This window comes from Filicampus tigris, chromosome 8 (assembly GCF_054856515.1).
Source record: "Filicampus tigris isolate MCC_2025a chromosome 8, RoL_Ftig_1.0, whole genome shotgun sequence".
In the NCBI taxonomy this organism is placed as follows: domain Eukaryota; kingdom Metazoa; phylum Chordata; class Actinopteri; order Syngnathiformes; family Syngnathidae; genus Filicampus; species Filicampus tigris.
Window position 1 is genome coordinate 7283891 of NC_141224.1, and position 23711 is coordinate 7307601.

The window sequence follows — 23711 nt, forward strand, 5'->3', positions numbered from 1 at the left end:
GATCGCAATTGCAATACGTAATGGTACTATCAAGTATCAGTCCATAGTATAGGCGAGTACTACTCTTGTTTAAGTACTCAACTGAAGGTACTTGCCAGTCTTAAAAAAAAAATTAAAAAAAATAAAATAAAAATAAAAAAATAAGTGGTATCGGCTAGGGACGTAACGATAACTGCAATATCGCGCTAATAAAATTCCCACAATATCGTCAACGTCGTGTTACGATATTATAAGCAGCACATCTCCGTGCGTTAAAACATTACTTTGGCCAAACACTGCATCGGAAGCTCCACAGACCATAAAACTTTGCGCCACTGGGCCGATAGGAACACATGACAAAATGACTGGCCAAGCCTGTTGACAGACATCATCGCTGTATCTATGAGTCGAGTGAGCGCGTAGATCAGCGCCGTACAAGACAAGACAAGCAAAAAGTAGGAGTCAACAACATGAAGCCAGAACGTGGGGGAGCGCTGGAAAGAGGAGGAGGTTAATGCAAGAGGAGCCGCCACTGGGGTATTCCAGCACGGATTGGTGACACAGAAGTGATAGCGAGAGGCATCAGAGGATGGTGGGACGGGAAGGTCAATCGATGCTTAAAAAGGTTTCACTCCCCTACAGAGATGGGCGCGTGGGCGTGTGTGAGTGCACAAACACACCAGAGTTGCTTCCGAAACAACATCTCAAGCGGTCGAGTGGCTCCATCTGCAACGGATAAGCAGATGGTAACCATCATTTGGGATCATTTAACACGTTACATCGAGTACATCTCGAGCAAGCAGGATGTAAGACCGATGATGGTTTGCTTTGACATTCAAGCAAGTGGGGGAGAGTGGACTCCAAAAACATATTTCAGTATTGTAAACAAACGTTTGCGCTTCCAATGTCAAATGTTTTAAGGGTACCGTACTGTGTCACCGTCTGGATCGAGACGCACTGAAGTCAACAGTCGGCTGTTTAAGTATGTTACCACAATACCTCAATCGAGACTAAATCAGAGATTAAATCAGTCGGGCAAATTACATTTGTGACAGCAGCAGCATAAACGTCAAATCGGTGCATCATAGCCGTAGCAGTCAAGCCGACGTCGATTTAGAATCGAGTTCGATTATTTAATCGATTAATCAAATAAATAGTAAACTATATTACAAAGCCTTCATTTTACTGGTTCGGTAATTGTTTGCAAATGTATTATTTTGACGAAACAAAAGATAATTAGTCTGCTTTTGTGAAAGACTACAGAAATCAGAGAGTATTTCCTGCTGAGAGGCTGAAATTTGGACAATTTTAAGTTAACAATGGCTCTAAACGGTTACAGGATTATTAAAAAGTTGTTGATTCATTTGATAATTGATTAGTTGTCCATTCATTGATGAATTTTGACACCTGTAGAGGCGACGTTTGGGACAGCAACAATTGCTTTTGACACAAAAGGGCGACCGTCATTTCGCCCCTTTTATGAAGTCAGAAGCTGGAAAATTTGCGGGTCAACTTCAACCCCCATTTTGTTACTCTTTGACACAGGACAGTAAAATAAGTATGTGGACATTTATTACCAAAAATTTTGGTATTTCCCCTTGTAACTTGTATTGTTAGCCTCTTAGAATATTTTTTTCCCCGGTACAGACTTTGAAAAATACATTAAACAAGTTAGCTGACGGAAAAGTGCTGCCATGGCAAATTGTGATTTTGGCAGCTCTTTAAAGTTTCATGCAGATGCTCAATATACATTCAGTGTGTGTTGTACAGCGACAGGCTTTTCCTTGTCTACTGGTTGTGGCCAATTTGACACACAAAACTTCGGCCAACGTTTTCCCAACTCAACGTCCTGTGTGTAAGGATTTCCCAACTTCAGAGGTAGTATCAAAGGCTTCCAGAACCAGAACGTCGCCAGCGTGTAGTTTAACACGCTAAACTCGCTGCCTATGCAACTGACAACACCAGTCATCAAATTATCTGAATGCACAAACTTCAATGACGGTTTTAAGGTGCACTTCGAACACAGTAAATATCCTGCTTGGACTTGTTCCCTCTGAAGTGAACGGGACATGTGAATAAATCTCGGCTTTACCGGCAACAATTTGCCGGGAAAGAAGTAAATCTTCTGAATTCCAATTTCCGTGCCATTATTTTGTTGAGTAGGCTACTAGAACGTAATCATTATCATGGGGCTATGCTTGCCATGATTGACATGTTCTTCTCCGAGACAGCAAACTTGTTGATGTTGAGATTAATCTACAAACAAAAATCAATTAGTAAGTGTATCCCTACATCCAGTATGATGCCAAAAGTCTGGTTTCGGTTAGACCCAATGACGTAGTTGTGGCTATCACACCTATCCCACAGTAGAAACTCAGATCAGGTTCATCAAGCAAGATCAGGGTTTATCGTTCCAAATCATACCACAGCTAAATGAATTGGACCCCCTAGCTTGATGGAAATGGCGCTATAAATACACTTTTATTACCAAACCGGAGAGGCGGCATTGTTTTGGCATGCGGTTATGCAGAGCATCTGCACCTGAACTTTCAAAAACAGCCCAGCTGTTGTTGAGCTCCACAAAGAGAAAGGCGGCTTCGATTTCCAAAAGCCGCACGTTCACACTTTTTAATCTTTTCATCAACAACAAGTCACGTTTCATCTTTGACACAGCAGTGGCGCCGAAAGCCGCGCCTTTTAGAACGCGCGGCACGTTGCGCCGTGAGCTGTTGGCTCAAAGTTCAAACTGAGGGGACAAGTCTGAACACGGAGGTTAAGACGAAAGGCTGAGAAAAGTCCAAACGTGAGCTCGCATTCCTTGCATGGGGCGGCGGTATGAGGAGGGAGACAAGGAAAAGTGAGGCTGCGGAGGGGGAGAGAGGGGGGGGGGGATATAAAAAGAGGAGTGGGGAGCGACAAGAGAGAAAGTTTAACTTGGCGCCAGACGGCATTTCATTACCCCGACAGCCAAACGCACATATACACACACACACACGTGTTGCCACTCTGCGAGCGACGCAGAGGTTCTTTTGGTCACTTCCCATCAGCCGAAATTAGATTAGATATTTGTCCTACACGCAGTCACTCCTCTTCCCCCTTTTCTTCCCTGGGCCAGCACAGAGGCAGATTCCCAGATAAAAATAGCCGGGGGAACTATTCCAACGCCGCTGCCTTTCTGTAGGGAGTGGACTTGAGGGGTTACAGAGGGGTTAGGAGCACCACTTGCCGCCTTGACAGCCCGGGGACAGTGGGTCAGTCTGATCATTGTCACACGCGCGTGCACATAAACACACACACTCACCCGCGCGCACACAAACACACCGTGTATATCCAGGGAGGCTGTGACTGCAGTGCAGGCATTACTCGACATGCAATTGACAAGCGCTACAGATTATGCTAATCATCTGCTATATGTTGTCACGGGTCAGCAGGAATAATACTAAATAAGAGTGTCTTTTGCCTGTCGATCCCTGTATTCAAAGCAAATTCAGTAAGATGTTTACTAACCGTACAGGCAGCGACTTAAGTAACATTTTTATTAGCCATGCAATTACTGGTTAACCACGAGACAAAATTCCACAAGCAGTGATTAACAAGCCATAGCTCCCCAAAGCCGTTGAGGACTTGCCTAAGGTGTTCATAGATTTGCGGGACAGAGGAATTGAGGCAGGTATAAGGGCTCGATCGGTTTGCGCCGGTACCCCACATATGGTATGATGTAACTGTAAATGTCACTTTCAGAGCGAATATTTTCCTTGAAAGTTGATTTGAAAAAATAAACAAAAGGGAATCGGATCAAATCACAATATTTGTCAGAAAGATCACAATTCCATCTTTTCCTGAAATCGTTAGGCACTCCCGGTCCAGGACATCCTTAACTCGTGTCAAAATGTGATTACGTCACCACCCTTGGAAGGGAAATCGGTTGTAAACCAAGGACCTCATGCGGTGGATTACAATTTTGAATCAGCTTGGCATATCAGGTCAAAGTAATTGTTCACAGTTTTGCCAGTAGAAAAGTGTCACTAGTGAGTGGAACCATGCCAGGAAGAACAGACGGTTTATCAACTTATTCACTGGTACGGGTGGGGAAAAAAACACACACCCACAAACTAAGAGCCAAAGAAAATGCAAAACACTTGTGGAGTTAATCGTTGCAACATAAACCTGTCAGAATTTTTGTTTGACTGTCTTCCGGAAATTTTTGGTTACCTCGACTTGTTGTAAATATGCTAGTAAATATGCTGTTGGATGTCCAAATTTTTGTTCTACTTTCCTTAAATTTTGGGCCAGTTTCCAATCTGTACAATTTTAGTGGCATTTAAATTTTATTTGCCAGTACTCAGGCTCTCTTTCGCCACATTTTATGTTCTCAAGGATACCAGACTGTTTGATTGCTCAGTTGCCGCCTGGAATGCACGTGATCAGGTTCACTGCTCGCTGAGCCTTTACCGTATAACGATACCCTCAGCATGACCGGCATTATTGGGGCTAATCCAAGAAGATTAGGAGTATACATTACAACAGTGCTGTGGTGGCCCTTGCTACTGTCGGTGGGGTGGAGGCAGGATTATGGGAACCCGGGGGCTGTGATGTCATTAAGCATGGTGTCACAAACACTAAGTGATTCAACCATCTTGACACTTTTGATTGTGAACAAGCAGCAAGTCTCCAGGCTAGGTGATTGTTGTTTCCACACACAATAAAAGCTCTCATCTGGAAGGATCGCAGGAATACAGTTATCTGATCTGTGTGTGTGTGTGTGTGTGTTAATGCTCAGATCAGTTTCAGTGGCGCCGTGGTCACCTGTGATACACACACACACCCGCGCACACTTTGTTCACAAGTAATACCTTTCTCACGCACTGCCTCGTGTATGTCACAGATGCTCAGCCAGAAAAGCATCGCCTCCTTTGTGTACACACTCCATATACTTTTACAAAAACACGCCGCTGCGCACCTCACAGAGTCACCTGCGCGACAATGCCACCACGTAAAACCCCCGTGTTACGTTACGTGCATACACAAACACGCGCGCAGTCACGCACAAACACACACACATGGGCAGCTGGAGGTTAATCGTACTGCATGCTCCTCAGAAATGTCAGATCGAACTGACTGACACTCAACTGGTGGTTATATTTGTACAAAATATTATTTTCGAAATAATATTTAACAGACGTAATTGCAGTAAAAGATCAAGACAAAGTCGACAGGAGAGTAGGAAAAAGTCGCGCAGGTCCTGGAAAACGAATTAGGGATACACGCAACATTGTGGAGCGACCGCGGGTCTACTCTAACGATACTCACCAGAAAATATGTCGACTCTATATAATGTAAAATCATCGTTAATACTGTGCTGGGAAGTCTCGGTAAGACTCGCGATTCTTGTCATCGCAGTCACTGGACGCACACAACATTGTGGAGCGATGCACATGGAAGTTTACCGGAACACCAAGTGCCGGAAAACGTGTCGTCTCCACTAGTGCTTGGAAAAAAAGTCGATCACAAAAATATTTTGACGCAAAATTATCAACACATTGTACTGTATCTAAACTTTTCATGACCTTTTCAAAGTCTATTGCTACCCTCTATTGGTGGAAAGTTGATACTGCAGACAATGACATCTCATCACAGCAATAACGGTAATGCACCTGCGATAAGACAATTTTCCTCATCAGAGTGACAAGATAACGCTTAACATTGTGGAGCGACCACATGGGGCTATACTAGAACACTAATAGCCAGAAAATATTTCCCCAGATCGTAAAATGATCTTTAATATTGTGCTGGCAACTTGAGATGAGACCAGACTAGTCAACAGAGAGACTGGACGCACACAACATTAGCCAGGTTTACATGGAGCTATGTATTCCGATTAGAAAGGATCCGAATGACCAATCGGAATGAAAATGTTTCATATAAACACTCCTATCGGAATAAAAAGGCCGAATCCGAATGTAATTTAATTCGGAATCACAGGCCAAAGGAATATTGGCATATTCCTTTGCCAATCCGAACGAGCGTTCAATCGGAATAGCCAGGTTACGTCCGGTCTGCGCATGCTCTGTCTTGACGTAAATGCGTAGCGACATTGTTGTCATACGCAGTTTAAAATGGCGGCGTCTTACCAGAGACTAGATGCTCACAGTCTACTGACCGCTAATCGCCATAAATTATGTCATCTCCCCATATGTCATATCAACTTTAATACTGTGGGAATTTATGGAAAGATTAAAAATTGTCAACATCTTAGAGACTGTGTATGTACTTCTGTAGATGCCGCTGTTTTGGTTAGCAAAGGAATTAAAATGAGTTGAGGATTGAATTCTTAACTGCGTGTGTGTGGACAATCACGGTGGTTACAGCTGAGACTCGTTCATTTTGCCGGTTGAGAAAGTGCACGGACTGATTTGATTTTGTCTTCAACTAACCCAATGACTTATTAATCAGAGGGACATCCACAATTTCAGAGAATACAGCACTCTGTATTCCTATTGTTTCCAGGAGGCATCAGAAATACATCTGTGTGCAAACTCATGCCTCCTGCGAATCAACTGTGAGTGGGTTCTGGAACGGCTCGCGGAGATACCGACTGTTGTGTTTCCCCTCATGCGTAATGCAACACAGCCGGCAACTATTAACCTTCTAAGCAGGAATGTGGGAGGTCCAAGAATTCCAATAAAAAAAATAAATAAAAAAAACACACAGCACTGCGTGTGTATGTGTGAGTGTGCTATTACTCACGTGTATGTGTTTGCCAAAAGTTATCAGTCAACAGCACCGTCCCGCACAGACATGCACAGGCAGCCGATTAGCAGCCAGTAACTAATACAGTCAATATGGGGTCGCGCTATGTTTGTAATCAATGGTGTGATCAACACATCTGGCCTGCGGACACGTTCAGCTCTGCTGCACGGCAAACTTTTAAATGGACATCTTCACTTTGGAGCCATTTGGTCCAGTAGGACAAGATAATCCATAAGACTTCAATAGCCAGATGGGAGGTTAATGTGGTTTCTGTCAAGGGTAACACCACCTTGTTGGTCATTGGGTCCAGCCCCCCCACGCAGCCCCCACCACCCCCTCACTCACCCCCAGTGGTCCTGATGGTCAAGGGCGACTAATAGCAGGGAGGTCCATTAGTGTCGACTGGCCGAGCACATTGTACCCTTTGGTCACATTCCTGACTAAATACAGACATTTTTACAACTATCCCCCCCCCCCCCCATTCTCTCTTCCACAAGTCATTTGTCAACTTACTATAACACATAGAGTTTGTTTCTAACTTATTTTTACTTTGGTCTACAATACATGTTAAGTGCGTTTAAACCCAAGGAAAACATTTTATGAAAATCGTATCTTGAAACAGTCCATTTCGCTTTTCACAATGGGCATCATTTTCCAGGTGTAAGGCCAACCGCACATCAAGCAACGCGGCCGAACATGAATGAACTGGACGATCGGGGGGGAAAAAAATACTGTGTCAGTGACTCACACCAGCATACCTGGCAATCAACTCTTGCACATATACTAAGTTGCCGCAATAGGAAAAACCGTGACCCGTGGTGTTTTTGACAGGAAGCAATGTTTTGATGCTGCATATATTCTGTACAGTATTATTTGAATTAATAATATGAGCGCCGCATCCAGCACGAGATAGCCAACAAGCGGGACCTTCGTGAATTGTCGTCTGGTCTGGCAGGCACAATACGTGGCGGAGGCAACGTAAACAAAAGCGGGGCAGCCGGACAAGCTAGCCAACAAGCGGGACCTCTTTGCCTTGTTGTTGGGTCTGATAGGCGGCAGAGGCAACGTAAAGAAAAGCGAGTCGAGCTGTGGCTCAGCTAAATGCTAACAGTGAAGTAAAGTGGTTCAAAAAAATGGATGGATGGATGACACTGCACTGTGTCCTACCGTACTAAAAACGGAGACTGCTCCAAGTGCAGCTATAGTGAGTGGTATTTTTAATATATTTTTTTTTTTGTTTGGTCCGTGGTCCACTAGATCAACTTATCGTTCGATGAGAAAAAATGGACAGGATAGTTTTTGGGACTTGATAAATGGACATTTGCATGCGTATTTGTTTACATACATCATTAACATCCATCACCTGTCTGACAAATTGTTTGCTTCTGTGGGAATAGGCACTCACAAGCTCACCTATGATTTCTCACTAAATTAGGTAATAAATAACTATCAATACATAAAACTTTATTTCCATACATCTCTGTCAGTGTTTGCATTTTCAAATGACCACTTTTACAACATTTTTAGATGTCTTCAGGCATAATAATGTCTTTATTCAAAACGTTATGAATAAAATAAGTCTCTGAAGTCGCACAAATGGTAGGAACATCAAAAAAGGAACTCCTCATGTGTTTTGCTTTTATTTGGCTTTATTTATTTGGACACTAACTCCGTAAGAAGGAGCTACCTCAACAAGAATAATGTCACATTATATTATGTGAAACAAGCAGACTGCTGGACTGTTGTTTTTTTAAAATATATTTTACATTGCTTTACTTTTATTTGGACTTGCTTTTTTCATCATTAAGTCCATTTAAAAACTGCATGAAACGCATTTGCAACCTCAATTATTGTCGAATTGTCAACAAAATAACGTTTCCTGTTCAGGTTAATTAAGAGTATTTTAACACTTCATAGTTGAGTTCATGTCACCTTTACTTTAATTGCCAAGTGTATTATGAAGCCAACAGTTTGATCCAGGAATGATTTTTCTTTCTTTCTCTTACCCAAGAGTGGTGGAGATCATATCTTAGTTTTGAAAAACAGCAGTGTAGCTATGCTAGTGTCACTGCTACCGTAACAAAACTTCTATGAAAAACCGTTATTGAAACAAGCGCTCTCGGGCATTTGTATTGCAATTCCATAAAACACATGCTTTTATGTACAATAGAATGAGATAAAAACACAAGATGTCACCCCTTGGGGCTTTTTGCGTGTTCCTTGCTGCTGATCAAACAGAAGATAAGTGTTTTTCTTAAAAGGCGCCATCTATTTTAGCCGTGTTGGCCGAGCCCGATCGCAGTAGGGCTTCCTGTCCCGTAAATCAGGCAATAAAACTGTATCTGGATAATGGGTGATAGTGTTTTTTTTTTTTTTTTTTTTTTTGCTGTGGTCAGCAATGTGAGCGAGATTGTACACATCATCACTGCAGTCAACAAGCCTTCCCTAAATGCTACAACCCGAGGCGGGCTTGTGTTTTGCGTCGCAGCAAAGACCCGAAAGGTCACGCGTAACTGTTGAATGATGGGAATTAGTAGGGGATGTCCACTCGTCACCACGCGGGCGGCACACTACGCGCCACTCTGCACCATTACGAGGACAATGAGATGTGCCTGGCCCCCACGAGCCCTCGCGCAATCAGCCTCGGAGGCCTGCCCCCCTCTCCCGCTATTGTCCCACGCTCCCCACACGCACACACACACACACAATGGCCACTCCAGAGCCAGAGGTCCAGCTACTATGCAATTCCATCGCACAAAGACGCACACCGGTCCTTATCCCATCAGAGGGAGAAACAAATGAAGGAGGAAGAAAATGGGGATGGAGTGTGGGTGTGTGTAGTTGGGATAAAGCCCGATGATGACAGTAGGCTAGTTTTAATTACATGTGCGCCTATACACAGGGGTGGGAAACCCCTTTCCTACCATGGGCCATTTCAGTTTTTTTTCAAGTACTGTCCGGCCATCGTGAAGTACTGTTCCTATGTTGGCAAAGCAACCCGAATTTGTACACAAGTCAAATCAGTAACCTAAGTTATAGTAGTGGTAAACTCATAACTACAGTTAATGTACGGAAAAAGAAAAAAAAAAACTCTTCAAGGCCAACAAAACTGTACAATACTCACAATGCAGCAGTAACCAAGCGCTTGTTGTGTACTTCACGAGCTGCAGTCCAGTTGGCCAATTGTAGTTCAGAGTGAGCGTCTGGGTGCGAGTTGTAGTAAACAGCAGCTCTATGCGAGGGCATTGCATTACTATAATCGCTCCATTTTATTTTTATTTTTTTGTCTCTTCACTCAGCTGGTTGCATATTCACAGCTTGCTCGTTCTTTGCATTTTGCCTCGTAACGCAAAATAATAAAGTAAAATAAATTAGCCATCCGAAGCCTTCTAACTCAATAAACATGTGACTTGACAACGAGCAATGCAGGCGAAACCGACTGAAGTGGACCATTGCAGAACATTACAGTTGGCAACTATTTGCTGCACACCAAGTGATTGAGCACCACATATCATGCGACATACTGCAACAGAAAAATGGCGACCCTGTATTGGGTTTTTAGACTCTGCATACGGTATACTTGACTGTATTTTCTGGGGGGTGGGGAACCACAAAAATATGGCATGACTGTCTAGGAATAATGGGATTGCTTGAGTGAAACTTTTTTATTTTTGCAAAGTTCATCTTCATTTTCCCTCTCCGGCAACGTTCGCCAGAGATTCAAACTTTGAACACGGTACTTCACTCATGAAAACTACTTGCTGAACCCAGCACACTGCAAAATAGATCAGGTGGTTGAGGCCATGTCACTTGGCGTGTGCCGGGCCTTAGGCTGTATTTATGCATGACATCGGATATCTTCAGATCGGAACCAAGCCTCTTCCGTAAGTAAATAAAAATCAGATTTATCAAATATCTGTCAACCCAGTGTAAATGCGTAGTTTGGATAGACTGTGATCAATGCATGCTTGCCATCTTTAAGATAAACTGACAATGATGCATATGCAACAGTGTCTGAACAAAAAACATTCAAAAACATTAAATAATGTCTAAATATACTACATCAAGAGTATTTTTATCATTCAATAAGCGAAATAAGTGTTGACAGCAGCCAGTGGTGTAAAGTGCGGGTTAACCTCATTACGTCAATAAGGGAACAGTCAGCCAAGGCCAACTAAATGCGATGTAACCTTTACTATTTGTATGATTTATGATTTATTTATTCCACTGCCTGGTGTTGATACTTGTGGAGTTAACGATATGTGCATTTTAGGCATCTGCACAAGTCAGCTGCTTCAAATGTGAGATATACACGGAATACACAGACGTCCAAAAAGCAAATACAAGCAATCAATTGGAAATCGGCACTTGGAATTACAGGCTGGTGTAACTTGTGAATTGCTTAATCTCTCAAACTGCATCAAAAGACCACTAAATTTAGTGCAACGCCATCATTCAAGTTTTTATGGTTAAAATAAGCGTCGGTGGCTCCGAAATAAAGCAACAGTTCACGCAACTAGCGGCATGATCATTTTCAACGAGTTCACTCATTGGACCGAATAAAGACATGGGTTAAAGGTTAAAACTTGCGTTCTGATTGCAAATGCGGGGAACAGCAGGAGATCAGTGGGATCAGGGTAGGGCCAGATTAAATAGTTCAATAAACAGCACTACAAAAGGTCAGATTTGTTGTTAGGCAATGCCTCCGAGACACATCCACATGGGATTAATCAATTAAGCGACCTAAAGATACGTAACATTGACATGTGATGACATGAGATTAGGTACCACAGTGGAAACAATTTGTTTAGGAATGATAGGGAATAATATGTTCCAATGTTAAACGGTTGCAATTGTAAAATATTTACTATCTGTACAGAGACTTTTTTTTTTTACTGGAAATTGAATTCAATTTTGAATAAAGTTTTACATTTGTGTTCAGACACATTTTCGTGTAAATTGAGAGAGAAGTTAAAGAAAAATGAAAGAGGTAAGAGAAGTTGTCTTACCTGGCAGTTTCAGCTAACACCTCATTTTTTAGGCTTCTGCTCCCTTTTGGAATAAGTGCCACAAAAGAGCCAAAGAAAAAGCAAAACAGATGCAGTTTTATCCTCGATTCTCGCCCACATTTGTGAGGTTTTGGAAATACAAGTTGACGTTTTACATGACAGAGTCAATGAAAGTGGTTCGGAATATGAAGTTTGGATAAAAAATGTGGAATGTGTCCATTTAGAATAAGTTTTGTTTAAAAAAAGCCAAAGAAAAAGCAAAGTTAAGGCCAAACTCAAGGCTTGTGAGGGTTTCTGGAGTGTTCTAAAAAACACATGTAATTAGCAGTTCGTAGTTTTAATGCCTCTAAAATCCCCCATAAGAAATTAACAAAAAACAATACTGCCCACACTGCTCTTCTCATGAATAATGTTCATTCATTCACAAGTCATTTTTTTAGGGCAAGGGATGTCATTTGAAAAGTCACTGTAATTTGGACCCATTGACTTGGCGAACCCCTCGGAATTTCGGCCCAACAAGCTCATTGTTGGATGTTTTTAACTGAAATTGGGGCTTCCCAGCAAAGAAAGACAAACAAATTGACAAATAATCAATTTATATGGTTTTGCTGTAATTTGAAGCTGTTTTTTTTTGCCAGATTTCCTATAGGCGATATGAGACAAAAATATTTCCCAAAAAAGGCACAAAAAAATTCATTTCTCCGGAACCCATCGCCTATTTTCAAAATTACTGCTACCTTATACTCTGATTGGAGTGGCCATTCCAACCAGACTCAGCATTTTGACACGCTGTCATGTTTTCGGAAATCTAGTCACGTTGCTAAAGAAACAAAAGATCCAGAGTTAATTTTTCAAGGCTTCTGGGACTTCGTGGTAGCTCAGATGCTGATTTTTGCAACTTTATAGAGCCATGCTTGTCCTGCAAGTTTACTCAAATAGCAAATTGTTTGACTTTGGCGACTTTCCACTGCATTAACCAAAGTTTTTTTTTTTATTTGAAACTGAAAGTCAACTGAAAATGAATGATGACAGTATTAGTTGAAGACTAGTAATTGCACTATCACAAACATAAAATGGTACTAAAACACAAAAGAGGAAAAGGACACTTTTGACATTCAGAGATCGGATGACACACACATGCCTACACACACAGACACACACGCTGTATACATCAGACCCATAAACACAATCAATATTTAGTAGCTTCCAAGAAGGCCACACTAACAGAGTTCCTTGTAATAAAAGGTCTACAAGTTCACGATGGGGATGGCCTGGTAGCCTTGTCTTGCTGCAGTGTGTGTGTGCGTGTGTGTGCGTGCGTAGGAATGTGGAGGGCCGGGTGGGTGGATGTTTGGGGGGGGGGGGGCGTCGAACCCTGGGTGCCGCGGGAGTCATGAGGGGACATAGTGGTGGGGGGAAGGGAGCAGAAAGTGGTCCCACTACTCCAGAGAAAAAATGTGTTAAAATATGTATGCGGTGCCGCACAGAAAATGCATGTAATATGTCCTATCGCAACACCTGTAAGGACTTTCATAGAAGCAGAGTCAATTTAGTGGGATGGGGACAAGTTTATTAGTGGAACTCACACACAATAAACTTGCACTGCTGGCCCAAATGCTTACACTTCCTCTTTTACTTACTGAAGGGGTTAGGATTTGTTTTGGAAAGAAGAAACTTATGCAAGCATTTCAGGAATTAAGACACACATACACGCGCACACACGCGCGCACGCACACACACACACACACAGCTAACATACTGTAATGCTCAGCTGACTATTGAAAAACCCCATTGCCCCCGCTAGGTTAATATCGCCTATATACCGGAGCAATTCAATCAACAGCGGGAGACAACAACACTATACAGTTCCTTGTCCAAATAGCACAATAATAATAATTATCAACTGAGTAGTAACGTCCCAGACAAGAAATAAGATGTTGGGTGGTTGACATCAACAGGTTTGTGTTTGTTATGCAGCATGTTTAAAGATCAAAATAAAAAATACATACATAAAAAATGTAGAAGGGAAAAGGAAAAATAGCAGAGGTACGATCATTTAAAGTCTTACATAGGAATTTTTTATCATTTTTGAAAACAAGTATTTCAGATTTGTATGGGTCACAATATAACATGGCGGGGAAGTCCACTTAAATGAACAAACGATACGAGTGGAAAAAGTGCACATACCGTTGTCTCCGGGTGTCTTCATTTCGTCCGTAAAAGTTGACCAAACTCCGCCGACTGGAGTGCGACTCTCTCGGCCACTTTCTCACCCCGTTTGGCGGAGGAGAACTTCGCCTCTCTCCGAGCCCGACCGAGGGAGCTCGCTCTCCGGTGAGCGAAGCGGCTGGTCCGGTAGTGTTCGGCGGTTCTTCTCAAAGTTCTTCTCAAGACAACAATCTCCCCCCCGCCCCCCAAAATAGCGGTCAGGGCGAACTGAAATGCGCTTTCACTCTTCCAGGAACTTGTTTCGCGAACTCTCCGGCGAGTGCTTACTCCGCCTCGGCCGCATCTTCGTCGTCGTTCGACGTGTCTCTGAGCTTGAACGGAACTTCTCCGCGCTAGAACGTCGCGCTTGTCGGACTTTTTTTTTTTTACCCCCTCTCTTGCCCGCCCGCTTCTCCGAAGCTCACGGCACTCGCGGCCACTCTTCTTCTTCTTCCTACTCCTCCGTCCCGCCCTCTCCCCTTTTCTTCTTCTTCTTCTTCTACCCGCTCGCCTCGCTCTGTCCTCTGGGTGTCGTGTTTCGCCTCCCTCGCTTCCGCGCGAAGCCCGCCCACACTGACTGGAGTCGGGGAGGGAGGGGGGGTCGAGGGCGGAGGGGTACGTAACCTGGCGAAGGGATGCGTAACGTGGATAATCAGTCGTTCTCTCTCTCTCTCTCTCTCTCTCTTTATCTCTCTCTCTCTCTCTCTTTATCTCTCTCTCTCTCTCTCTCTCTTCATGGCACGCCGTTGCCATGGACACAGGACCAAGCGCACCGACGTGGTAACGTCATATCCGACGTAGGGGCTCGCATTGACGTCAACCATGCCTCAGGTTTGTGACAGCTCAAGAGGACTCCAACGTGCCTTGATTGTCGCATTCAATTATTGGTTATAAATATGATTATAGCTATCACTTTAACACATATCAACTCAAATATATGTAAATATATTGTACATTGTTTTGACAGATTGATATTCATTATTGATTTCAAGACTGAATTCTAAGAAAAATTAAGAAAATAACGTGTTTACCCAGGTAAGTAGTAATCAGTTGTTTTGATGTGGAATGGAAAAAAAAGTGAAATATATTCATTATATTTAATTAATTCAATAAATGTAACTGAACAATTAGAATTTTTAAGTATGAGGTTAGAATATTTAATAATATTAAAAAGTAATTTACAAAATAGTTTGAGGGACTTTAAGTGGTTGTAGGTGTGTGTTGCTGACTCCTATTTAACATGAGTTTGAATGTGATTGGTTAATTCTGAACACAGCCACATCCTGAGATTGAATATAAGCGTAACTACATAAGTTAATTAACTGTAACTAAGTAACCATAACTGGGTTTGGATGGCGGCTCAGGGAAGTGCACACTGTAAAAAACATAACTTGTATTTTTTGGGGCTAAAACAGCTGCTTAAGTTGGAACAACTTTAATATGTCAAGTATTGACATTTATGGCAACAAACAAGCAAGTAGTTTTTACTTATATCTAAGTTAAATTCACTCAATTTTATTTTATTTTTACAGTGCAGCAGTTGCCCCGCGGCCCTTGTTAACACCATGAAACAGTGGTAGTAGTAAAATCAACAAAGCCCCGCTAGAAACAACAAGCGTCCCTGTGGTGTGATTTACAAACAGGATTTTTTTCTTCCCCGCTCACTGGCTATTCTCTGACGGGTGCAGGAAACAAGCTCTGCACCACCTGATAAGAAACAGGATCCAAAATAAAAAAGCAAAAGGGGCTATGTTGTCATCCTGTGTGGTGCACCTATACAATACAATACAATACATTTTTATTTATATAGAATGCAGGGGGAAAGAATGAAGGATAAGCATTTCTGTGCCAAGGATACAGAGCCACGTCCAGGCGGACGAACAGAGGCTCGGGTCAGTTTTTTTTTTTTTGTCCAATAAGATTTCAGCCATTATGCGTTGCCATGTCACTGTAATCCCCGCCCATGGCCTTTAGAATTGGCTTTGCTGGTGTACTAACCTAAACCAAATCAGCAATGTAAAAAAATGAAAAAATTCTAATCAAAATCAATGACACCGTTTCCTTAAAGTCCCTGTAAATTGAAACTATGTCCTCTAATTGTGACACACGATAAGAGTAGGCTAAGCTGAAATACTTCCTGTTTTCATACTTCTTCTTTCAAATGTACAGTGTCCATCGAAATAGTCTACTGCCATCTAGTGGTCGGCAGTGGAATTACACCCAAAACAAGCAGGAGGCAGAACAAAATTTAATTATAAACTCAACCAAAAAAAGTGCAGCGAAATAGCGGCACCGTGAACCTGCGATGGAGAGGGCTTTACAGTACTGAGTTTTTATATAGTATTGATCGTATCCATAATTGCAACATGATAATTGTTAATTAATAATTGTTCCCACTGATGGCCTGGGCACCAAATGCATAGCCTGCTACTGGTTACCAAAAATTTTGTCCACACTGTGTACTCTCAAATTCAGAAGACATTATTCTCTGCAGGAGAGGAAATAAAAGAAAGAACAAGAGGATATGCTGCAAGAACTGAGGAGGAGGGAAGTCAAATCACGGTGATGGACTATTAAGTGCATACTTATGTGTGTGTGTGTGTGTGTTTGTGAGTGCATCCGTGTGTGCATGCATGTGTGTGTGCGCGCAGAAGTCGATGACATTTCCAGGTAAATTTACAGCACAGAACATTCTGAACGCTGATAAACAAGCTGCTTCACTCCTTTTCCACATCCTCCTCCCCCGCAGCCTTCTTTACCTACTCACATTCTCTTTCAACTCGCTTGCACAGCCGATGCGGGTTACCCCATTGAGATAATTCGGCTCCAGCTTGACAGCGACAACTGCTTTTGATACAATGGGTTGAACGATGTATTTTTTTTGTAGTCGTCGCTAATGTGATGGAAGTCAAGTATAAGTCGATTAATTGGTGACATCACGGTAAAACAGTCCAAGCTACCGTCGACCACAGCTCACAAACAAGCACTCACACGGCGTCTCCCGTATGTCAAACACTACCTCACACGATACATTGCATATACTATTTTGTATACATTTCATGCTTTGTTCATGATTTGTTTGTGTTGTAATACATTTGCAGTGTGTTTAAAAAGTGTGTTTTAAGGAGTTTCAATGTGTTTAAAGAATGTGGGAAAGGTAAAAATATATTTTATAGATTTACATTAATTCGATCTAGCCTTCCCCCATAAATTGTGTTTTTAATGAAAAAAATAACACTCTATAATAGTATGATCTTTATAAAAACATCCTGTACTGACAAATAAGTAGAATTAAAAAGAAGTGAACAGTTTTTGTCACACTTTGTCATTCAATTCAATGCATATTGTGCTGCTCACAAGGGTACGTGCCCTGGCCACCTGGGGACAGTTTAATACAGACTAGGGATGTACTGAACTAGAGGCTCAGCTCCTCTTTCGGAATCTCAGGACAGCAGGAATACTAATCGTTCTTCACAGAGGATAAAGAATATATGCCTGTATTAAATCTATGAAACATAGATGCTAATTGATAACCCATGTGTCTATGGTATTTCCCATTGTTAATGTTAAGACAGCGGAGGCTGTGTGGTTATTTTAAATGCACAATGTGCAAATAAAATTGTCTCCCCTTCAATAAATGGGGGTTTACTGTATGATCATTTTAGAGTCATTTCCTTGGGGGGACGTTTTTTTAACGCTCGTTTGTGTAACAGCGGTGTCGAAAACCAAGATATTCAGCGATGATCAGCACCCGCCTCAAGTGTGAGTATCTGACAAAGTCTTTAAGGCTCCCTTTCATTGGCTGCGTCTTTCTGCGGCCAGCGTCTGCCTGTCATCTCGATTAGGGACGGACAGAGACCGGATGAAAAGAGCAGGACGGGATGACACAGGCGGGACAAGGGCGCTCCTTGTGATACAATCTGCCTGCCAAGCGCGTCATCCAGTTCACTCAGCAAGTCGGAGCCGGAGCGATTTAATGGTCCCACTCATGTGACCGTCCCCCCAACAACCTCCCCCCCTGCCCCCCAAAAAACCGACATCAGTTCAAATGCAATGTGCAAATGGAATGGGGTTATCGTCCATCACTAAACACACTTTCCACAATCAGCACTTTGAGATATTTTTAAACGTTTTAATTTGTTTTAATCGCTACCATTTGCATAATAGTTCCATCACTTTTTTTTAAACTTTTTTTAAACTTATTTTTAAGATAATGTCCAAATTTGCAATTTTTTGAAATATAATTTTAACAGAAAATTTTGTATTTGTGTGATAGTTAAATTCAGACGTTCTGTTTGTTTGTTTTTATACATTTTAAACACATTTTCACATTAGCTTTTTTTCAAGCAACTTTTAAGTTGTTTTTTGACCAACCTTCAAATTTGCATAACAGTTTAAATTCCTTAAGTTCTTTTTTCTTTTCTTTTTTTAATCAAAATGTTCACTTGTGTGTAATGGTTCAATTTGTGTTTTTTTTTTTTAAACAATTTTTACATTTTTATTTATTTGTGTCAGTTCAATTTCAGATGTTCTTTCTGATGTTCTTTTGTTTACCGCTAATGCTAATGCTAATGCTTTTTTGCTTTTGCCTAAATTAGTAAAATTTTAGATTTTTTTAGAAGTTTTCAATTTTCGTTGGAAACAACTTTCAAATGTGCATAGTAGTTAAAAATTGTAAACATATTTTTCACATTTCGTAATTGTTACATTTCAGATTTTTTTTAACCATTTGACCTCTTTTTATAACAAGTTCTTCGTTTTCATCATGCTTTTTTTTACCATTTTTAATCACTTCAATTTTATGTTAACCGCAGTTTCACATTAGTCAAATTAGTCCAATTCCAGATTTGCTTTAATGTAGTCTTCATTTTCAAATTTGCATAATAGTTTAAAATTGTAAACACATTTTCCACATTTATGTAATAGTTTCTTCCTTTTAATAAAGATTTAAAAATGCATATTTGCATAATAGTTCACTATCAACTATTTGCTTGACACGTCATCACCTCAGTTTATGAGAATCGTGGATTTTTCACTAACTTCCACATTACATTTGCCTTTTACACAAAACATCACAACCCTGTCCCGACATCCCATGACACACGCAAACTTTGTTCTGCCTTGGATCGCACATCCTCTCCAACTCCAGGACGTCCTAGCCGAAGAGAGAACCGTGCGGAAGGTCAAGAACCATCTTTACGACACAGATGGCTCGGAGTGGGTGCAATTAGCATGGACACTGGGTGTGGTGGAGTCCATTACACAGGCGCACCACAGGCAACATACACGCGCACACACTCACAATGTGTGTGTATCAGCAAAGGCCAGGCAGGAAACAGCAGAGGTGTAAAGTGCACTGATGCTGACTTCTTATTCTTGCAAGCATTTCCACTGCAAACGGCCATAATATTAATCAGCTCCATTTTAACTACTGTTGTGCCTTGAGATACTTTCCATGGAAATGCCATTCAGCGGTACCAGCCTCCCCAAAAAACACTGAAAAAATGAGAACTAGCTTGATTATTATTTATATAAACATTACCTTGATTTACGGACGTTTCAACTTGAGATCCGGTTCACAGAACTAATTACATTCAAGGTTCTACTGTGTTATTTACCCGATACGTCTATTTTCTCGTTCCAGAGATTGGTAGCAGGTGTTATCAAAAAGTTCCCAACCAGCGACAATCATTTTTCTGCCATTATTGTCGGACGTTGTGACACACTGATTGGTTGTCGTGACGCAGCGTCATTTGAATTTTAATTGGGTGGGTGGGCACTTCAGTACTGATTTTCAAAACTATGTCACATCGACACCGAATTCAAATGCACACTTTTTGAATGCCTTTACCTTTCAAATGACAAACTGCATGGATGTAAAAACTTAAACCATGTCACAGACTCTTTTTGAACATTATACATAAAACAGTAGGGGGCGGGGAATGGATTTTGAAGGCATAGGACCTTTAAAACATTGAACAGTTGGACACGGGCCGAATAATTAATCCAATTGAAATCGACATGTAGTAGAATGCAATTTTCAAATTGTAAAGGCAGCAATTTGGAAAATTAAGCCGAATATAATGTTTTTTTTTTTTTGTCAGTAGTGTACTGAACAAGATGTTCATCCATCCATCCATCATCCAATCCGCTTATCCTCACGAGGGTCGCGGGCATGCTAGAGCCTATCCCTGTAGTCTTTGGGCAGCAGGCAGGGTACACCCTGAATTGGTTGCCACCCAATCCAGGGCACACACAGACAAACAAACATTCACACTCACAATCATACCTAGGGGCAATTTCGAGTGTTCAGACAAGATGTTTGGGACTGAAAAGAAAGCATTAAGAGGGAGGGAGGGCTGTGGGGGGGGGGATTAGCAGCTGAGGGGACAGCAAGTGTGGCGGGGTGGCGGTTAATGCCTCCCCCCGCTCTCACCCTTCAGCCTCAGCCTTGGTGAGACCACGACCGAGGGGGGGGGGAGCAAAGCTGTGCAGAAGATGGAGCAGGAGCGAGTCAATGGCGGCTTTGTCATCGGAGAACTTGTTTATTTTCAAGCTCGCTCACGTCCAACCGCCAGAAGACAGACAAGGCCTCATGCCATCCTCGCCCTCCCTTTCTTTCTCTTTCAAACTCTTCTTGAGTTTCAATAGATTGAACATGAAAGGCACAAACCTTCAAGGATGAACAAATTCAAAGTATATGACAGCTAATAAAACACGAGCAGTGATTCCCAACCACTTCATTGATCTAAAAATGATGATTATTCGCTACAAATAATGTATCTTTGTTCATCCCTCTATGCCAGTGGCATAGTGACAGACAGAACAATGAAATGCTCTTCCGCAAGATGGCAGAAGGTACAATTAGCTAGTGTATCCAACCTGTACCATTTATAAAACACAATGCAGTAATCCCCCCTCCATCACGAGGGTTACGTTCCAATAAGTGAAGTCTGCGATATAGAAATACAGTACCCTCTTTGAATACGCTCCAGGCACGTTTTTTTAATAGAATTATGGCACTCAATACTTTTTAAAGTTCTTTAAAGAGGAAATCAACCCAAACATATTTTTTCAAGAATATGTTCTATGCAAGCCCACTAGTTGAAACAAGGCATTCGGATAAATATTGCGTTTGTGGAATAAGAATTAATTAATTTAAGAACACTCAAAATAATGCAAGCACATTTAAACTAACAAACTTATGCCACAATTAACATCAATAATCATTCCCAAAGATGTACATTCTGAACCTACAGCCGCCGCTCCCTGTAGTCGTAAAAAGCAGGCGCGAAGAGGATTTGATATTCAATAATCTTCAGCAATCTTCAAAATTTAGACAAAATAGTGTCAAATCTTGTGGACGTCAGTGGAATTACACCCAAAATAAACGGTAGGAAGAACAAACGAGAGTAACACTGCACAAAACAAATCAGCAAAATAGCAGGACCGCAAACCCGGAAACGTCACAAAAATCTGCACCCTTGCCAAAATCAGTTTCAGTTATTTGCGTGCTACCGAGTAAACAAATGAATCTCCCTGGCGGAGGTAATTCCCATTGCTGTTCTTCTTGTTTGGAATTCAGTGTCCAAGACCTGGAGGCCTCCACACAGTCGTCCTCTGTCCACATTCTCCCTGCTGCCCTCTCCCCTTCCTTAACCCGCCTCCTGCTCTTCCCCAGCTGGTATTCACACATGAGTAATGGGATTACCACAGAGGGAGCCGTGTGGCAGTGGTGGAGGTGGAGGGGTTGGTGGTGGAGGGGGTGACACTGGAGGACAAGTGAGGTTGGCGGAAGGAGGAGGTCCACCTGGTAGAGGGCAGGCGGCGCCGGGGAAAGGGTTGTAAACGTTGTGGCTTCTTACACGACAAGTGCAAATTAGTGGCGGTTGATTTGGTCTGATTCAAAACCTGTGGTGTCTGAATGTATTCTCTTTCTGAGAATTTTTTTTTTTGATCAAACTCTTAAATCTCGAAGCCATACTATATATAACTCACAAACAGCATAACCCAATAGCACTAACTTTAGGACCATCTAACCCTAGCACTGTACATCCAAACACCCCAACTCCCAACTCAAACACCCTAATCGTAACACCTAACACTAACATCCGAACCCTAACCTTAAACCTGCCTCCATAACATGAGGGTGGAGGTGGTGTCCTAGTAGAGGACAGACGTTGGTGCAGAGAGCGTGGTAAACTTGGTGGCTTCTCGGACGACAAGTGCAAATTAACAGTGGTTGCTTTTGTCGGATTCAGGGCCACTCAAAGAAAACCCATCGTGACTTACTATTTCCAGACAGACAGACAAACCGCACTCTCTTTCTGTCGAATCACCATGGCGATGAAGGAGCTATTCAAGAACACACACGGACAAGAAAAAAAAAAAGCTGCTTTGAACAGCGGCTAAAGTAAGTGGTGGGTAATGTGAGAGCGGGCGGACACGTTATATTAAACGTCTTGGAACGCTGACAAGGGGCGTGATGAGGCAAACGGGGAGGGGGGGGGTCAGTTCTTCAAACCCCCGGGGGACGTGACATTGATGGACGGGGCCATGGCGGAGAGGCTTGGCCGGGGGAAATGTGTTGGGGAAGGTGAGCGAGGAAGTGTCGGCATGGAAAAGGGGAAGAGCGGAATGCCTGGCCGGGTGACAGTTGCTATATTGAGCTCAGCGTGAGTGTTGACACTATCTGCCGCATCGCACCCAGGAACAAAGTCTTCCTCGCCTGCTGGCACCAAGCACAGCTTCCTCTTCCACTCGTCTCCGAGCCCTCATTCCGATACATCCCGCCTATGATACCGAGAACTGAACAGAAATAGGAGTAGGGGATAGTCCATTTCTGGCTACGCTAATGCACCCCTTAAAGCGAAAGTCAACCCAAACATATTTTTTTCATATTTTCCCAGCAGGCCCACTAGTTGAAACACGGCATTCTGATTAATTTTTGCGTTTGTGGAATACAAGTTAAGCAGCAAAATGCACTCGTTTTTAGCCATCTCTGGGGGCGGCCATTTTGTCTTCTGTCGACTGAAAATGACATCACAACTGCTCACAACGACCAGTCGCGGCTGACCTGTTTTCTGAATCTGAGCCGCGATTGGTCGTTGTGAGCAGTTGTGATGTCATTTTCAGGCGACAGAAGACAAAATGGCCGCTCCTAGAGATGACTAAAAATGAATGCCCTGTTTCAACTAGTGGGCTTGCATAGAACATATTCTTTGAAAAAAATGTTTGGGTTGACTTCCGCTTTAAGGATAATTGGTCCCAAAAAGTTATACGATGTGTATTCTCATATGGAACATTGTGGAGTTTATAAACCACATAATGCATGATCAGGAATGCATTTACATCATACCCTAACCCTAAACTCTTGACGTTAGCTGAAGTGTCTTTGTTAGACGGACCCACACCATCACAACACCGATCAAGGAGGTGACCCCACGGATGAGCCACACTTCTCGCCATTGAGTGGAAAGCCCCGCGATGACCTGGTGGGATATATTGTATATTCCAGCCACCAGTGGCTTTAATTACGCAGATACGGTATATTTTATTTTCATAGATCAAACATGTAAGAAAGATGTGTGGTATTTGATTGACAGTTGAGCGGGGAGTGGTTCCAGCACATTCCGCGGGCACGGTGTGATTCCTCTCAATTTTGAAACCTCATTTTTTTTATACTTGCCGTGTATTTGAACATTCAAATTAGGAATGGTTGTTTCTATGTGGTGTGTCATGTTTGGAAGACTGGAAGACTCACTT

General features: G+C 42.3%; 1 protein-coding gene across 1 annotated transcript in view; it reads right to left on the reverse strand.

Moving 5' to 3' along the window:
- erfl3 (Ets2 repressor factor like 3) overlaps positions 1 to 14586 on the reverse strand; it is a 57573-nt gene extending 42987 nt beyond the window's left edge. The window contains exon 1 of the mRNA XM_086038868.1: positions 13926 to 14586. Coding sequence (XP_085894994.1) covers positions 13926 to 13947 — 22 coding nt within the window. The 5' untranslated portion in view covers positions 13948 to 14586. The remainder of the gene's footprint in view (positions 1 to 13925) is intronic.
- Between the last annotated feature and the right edge of the window lie 9125 nt (positions 14587 to 23711).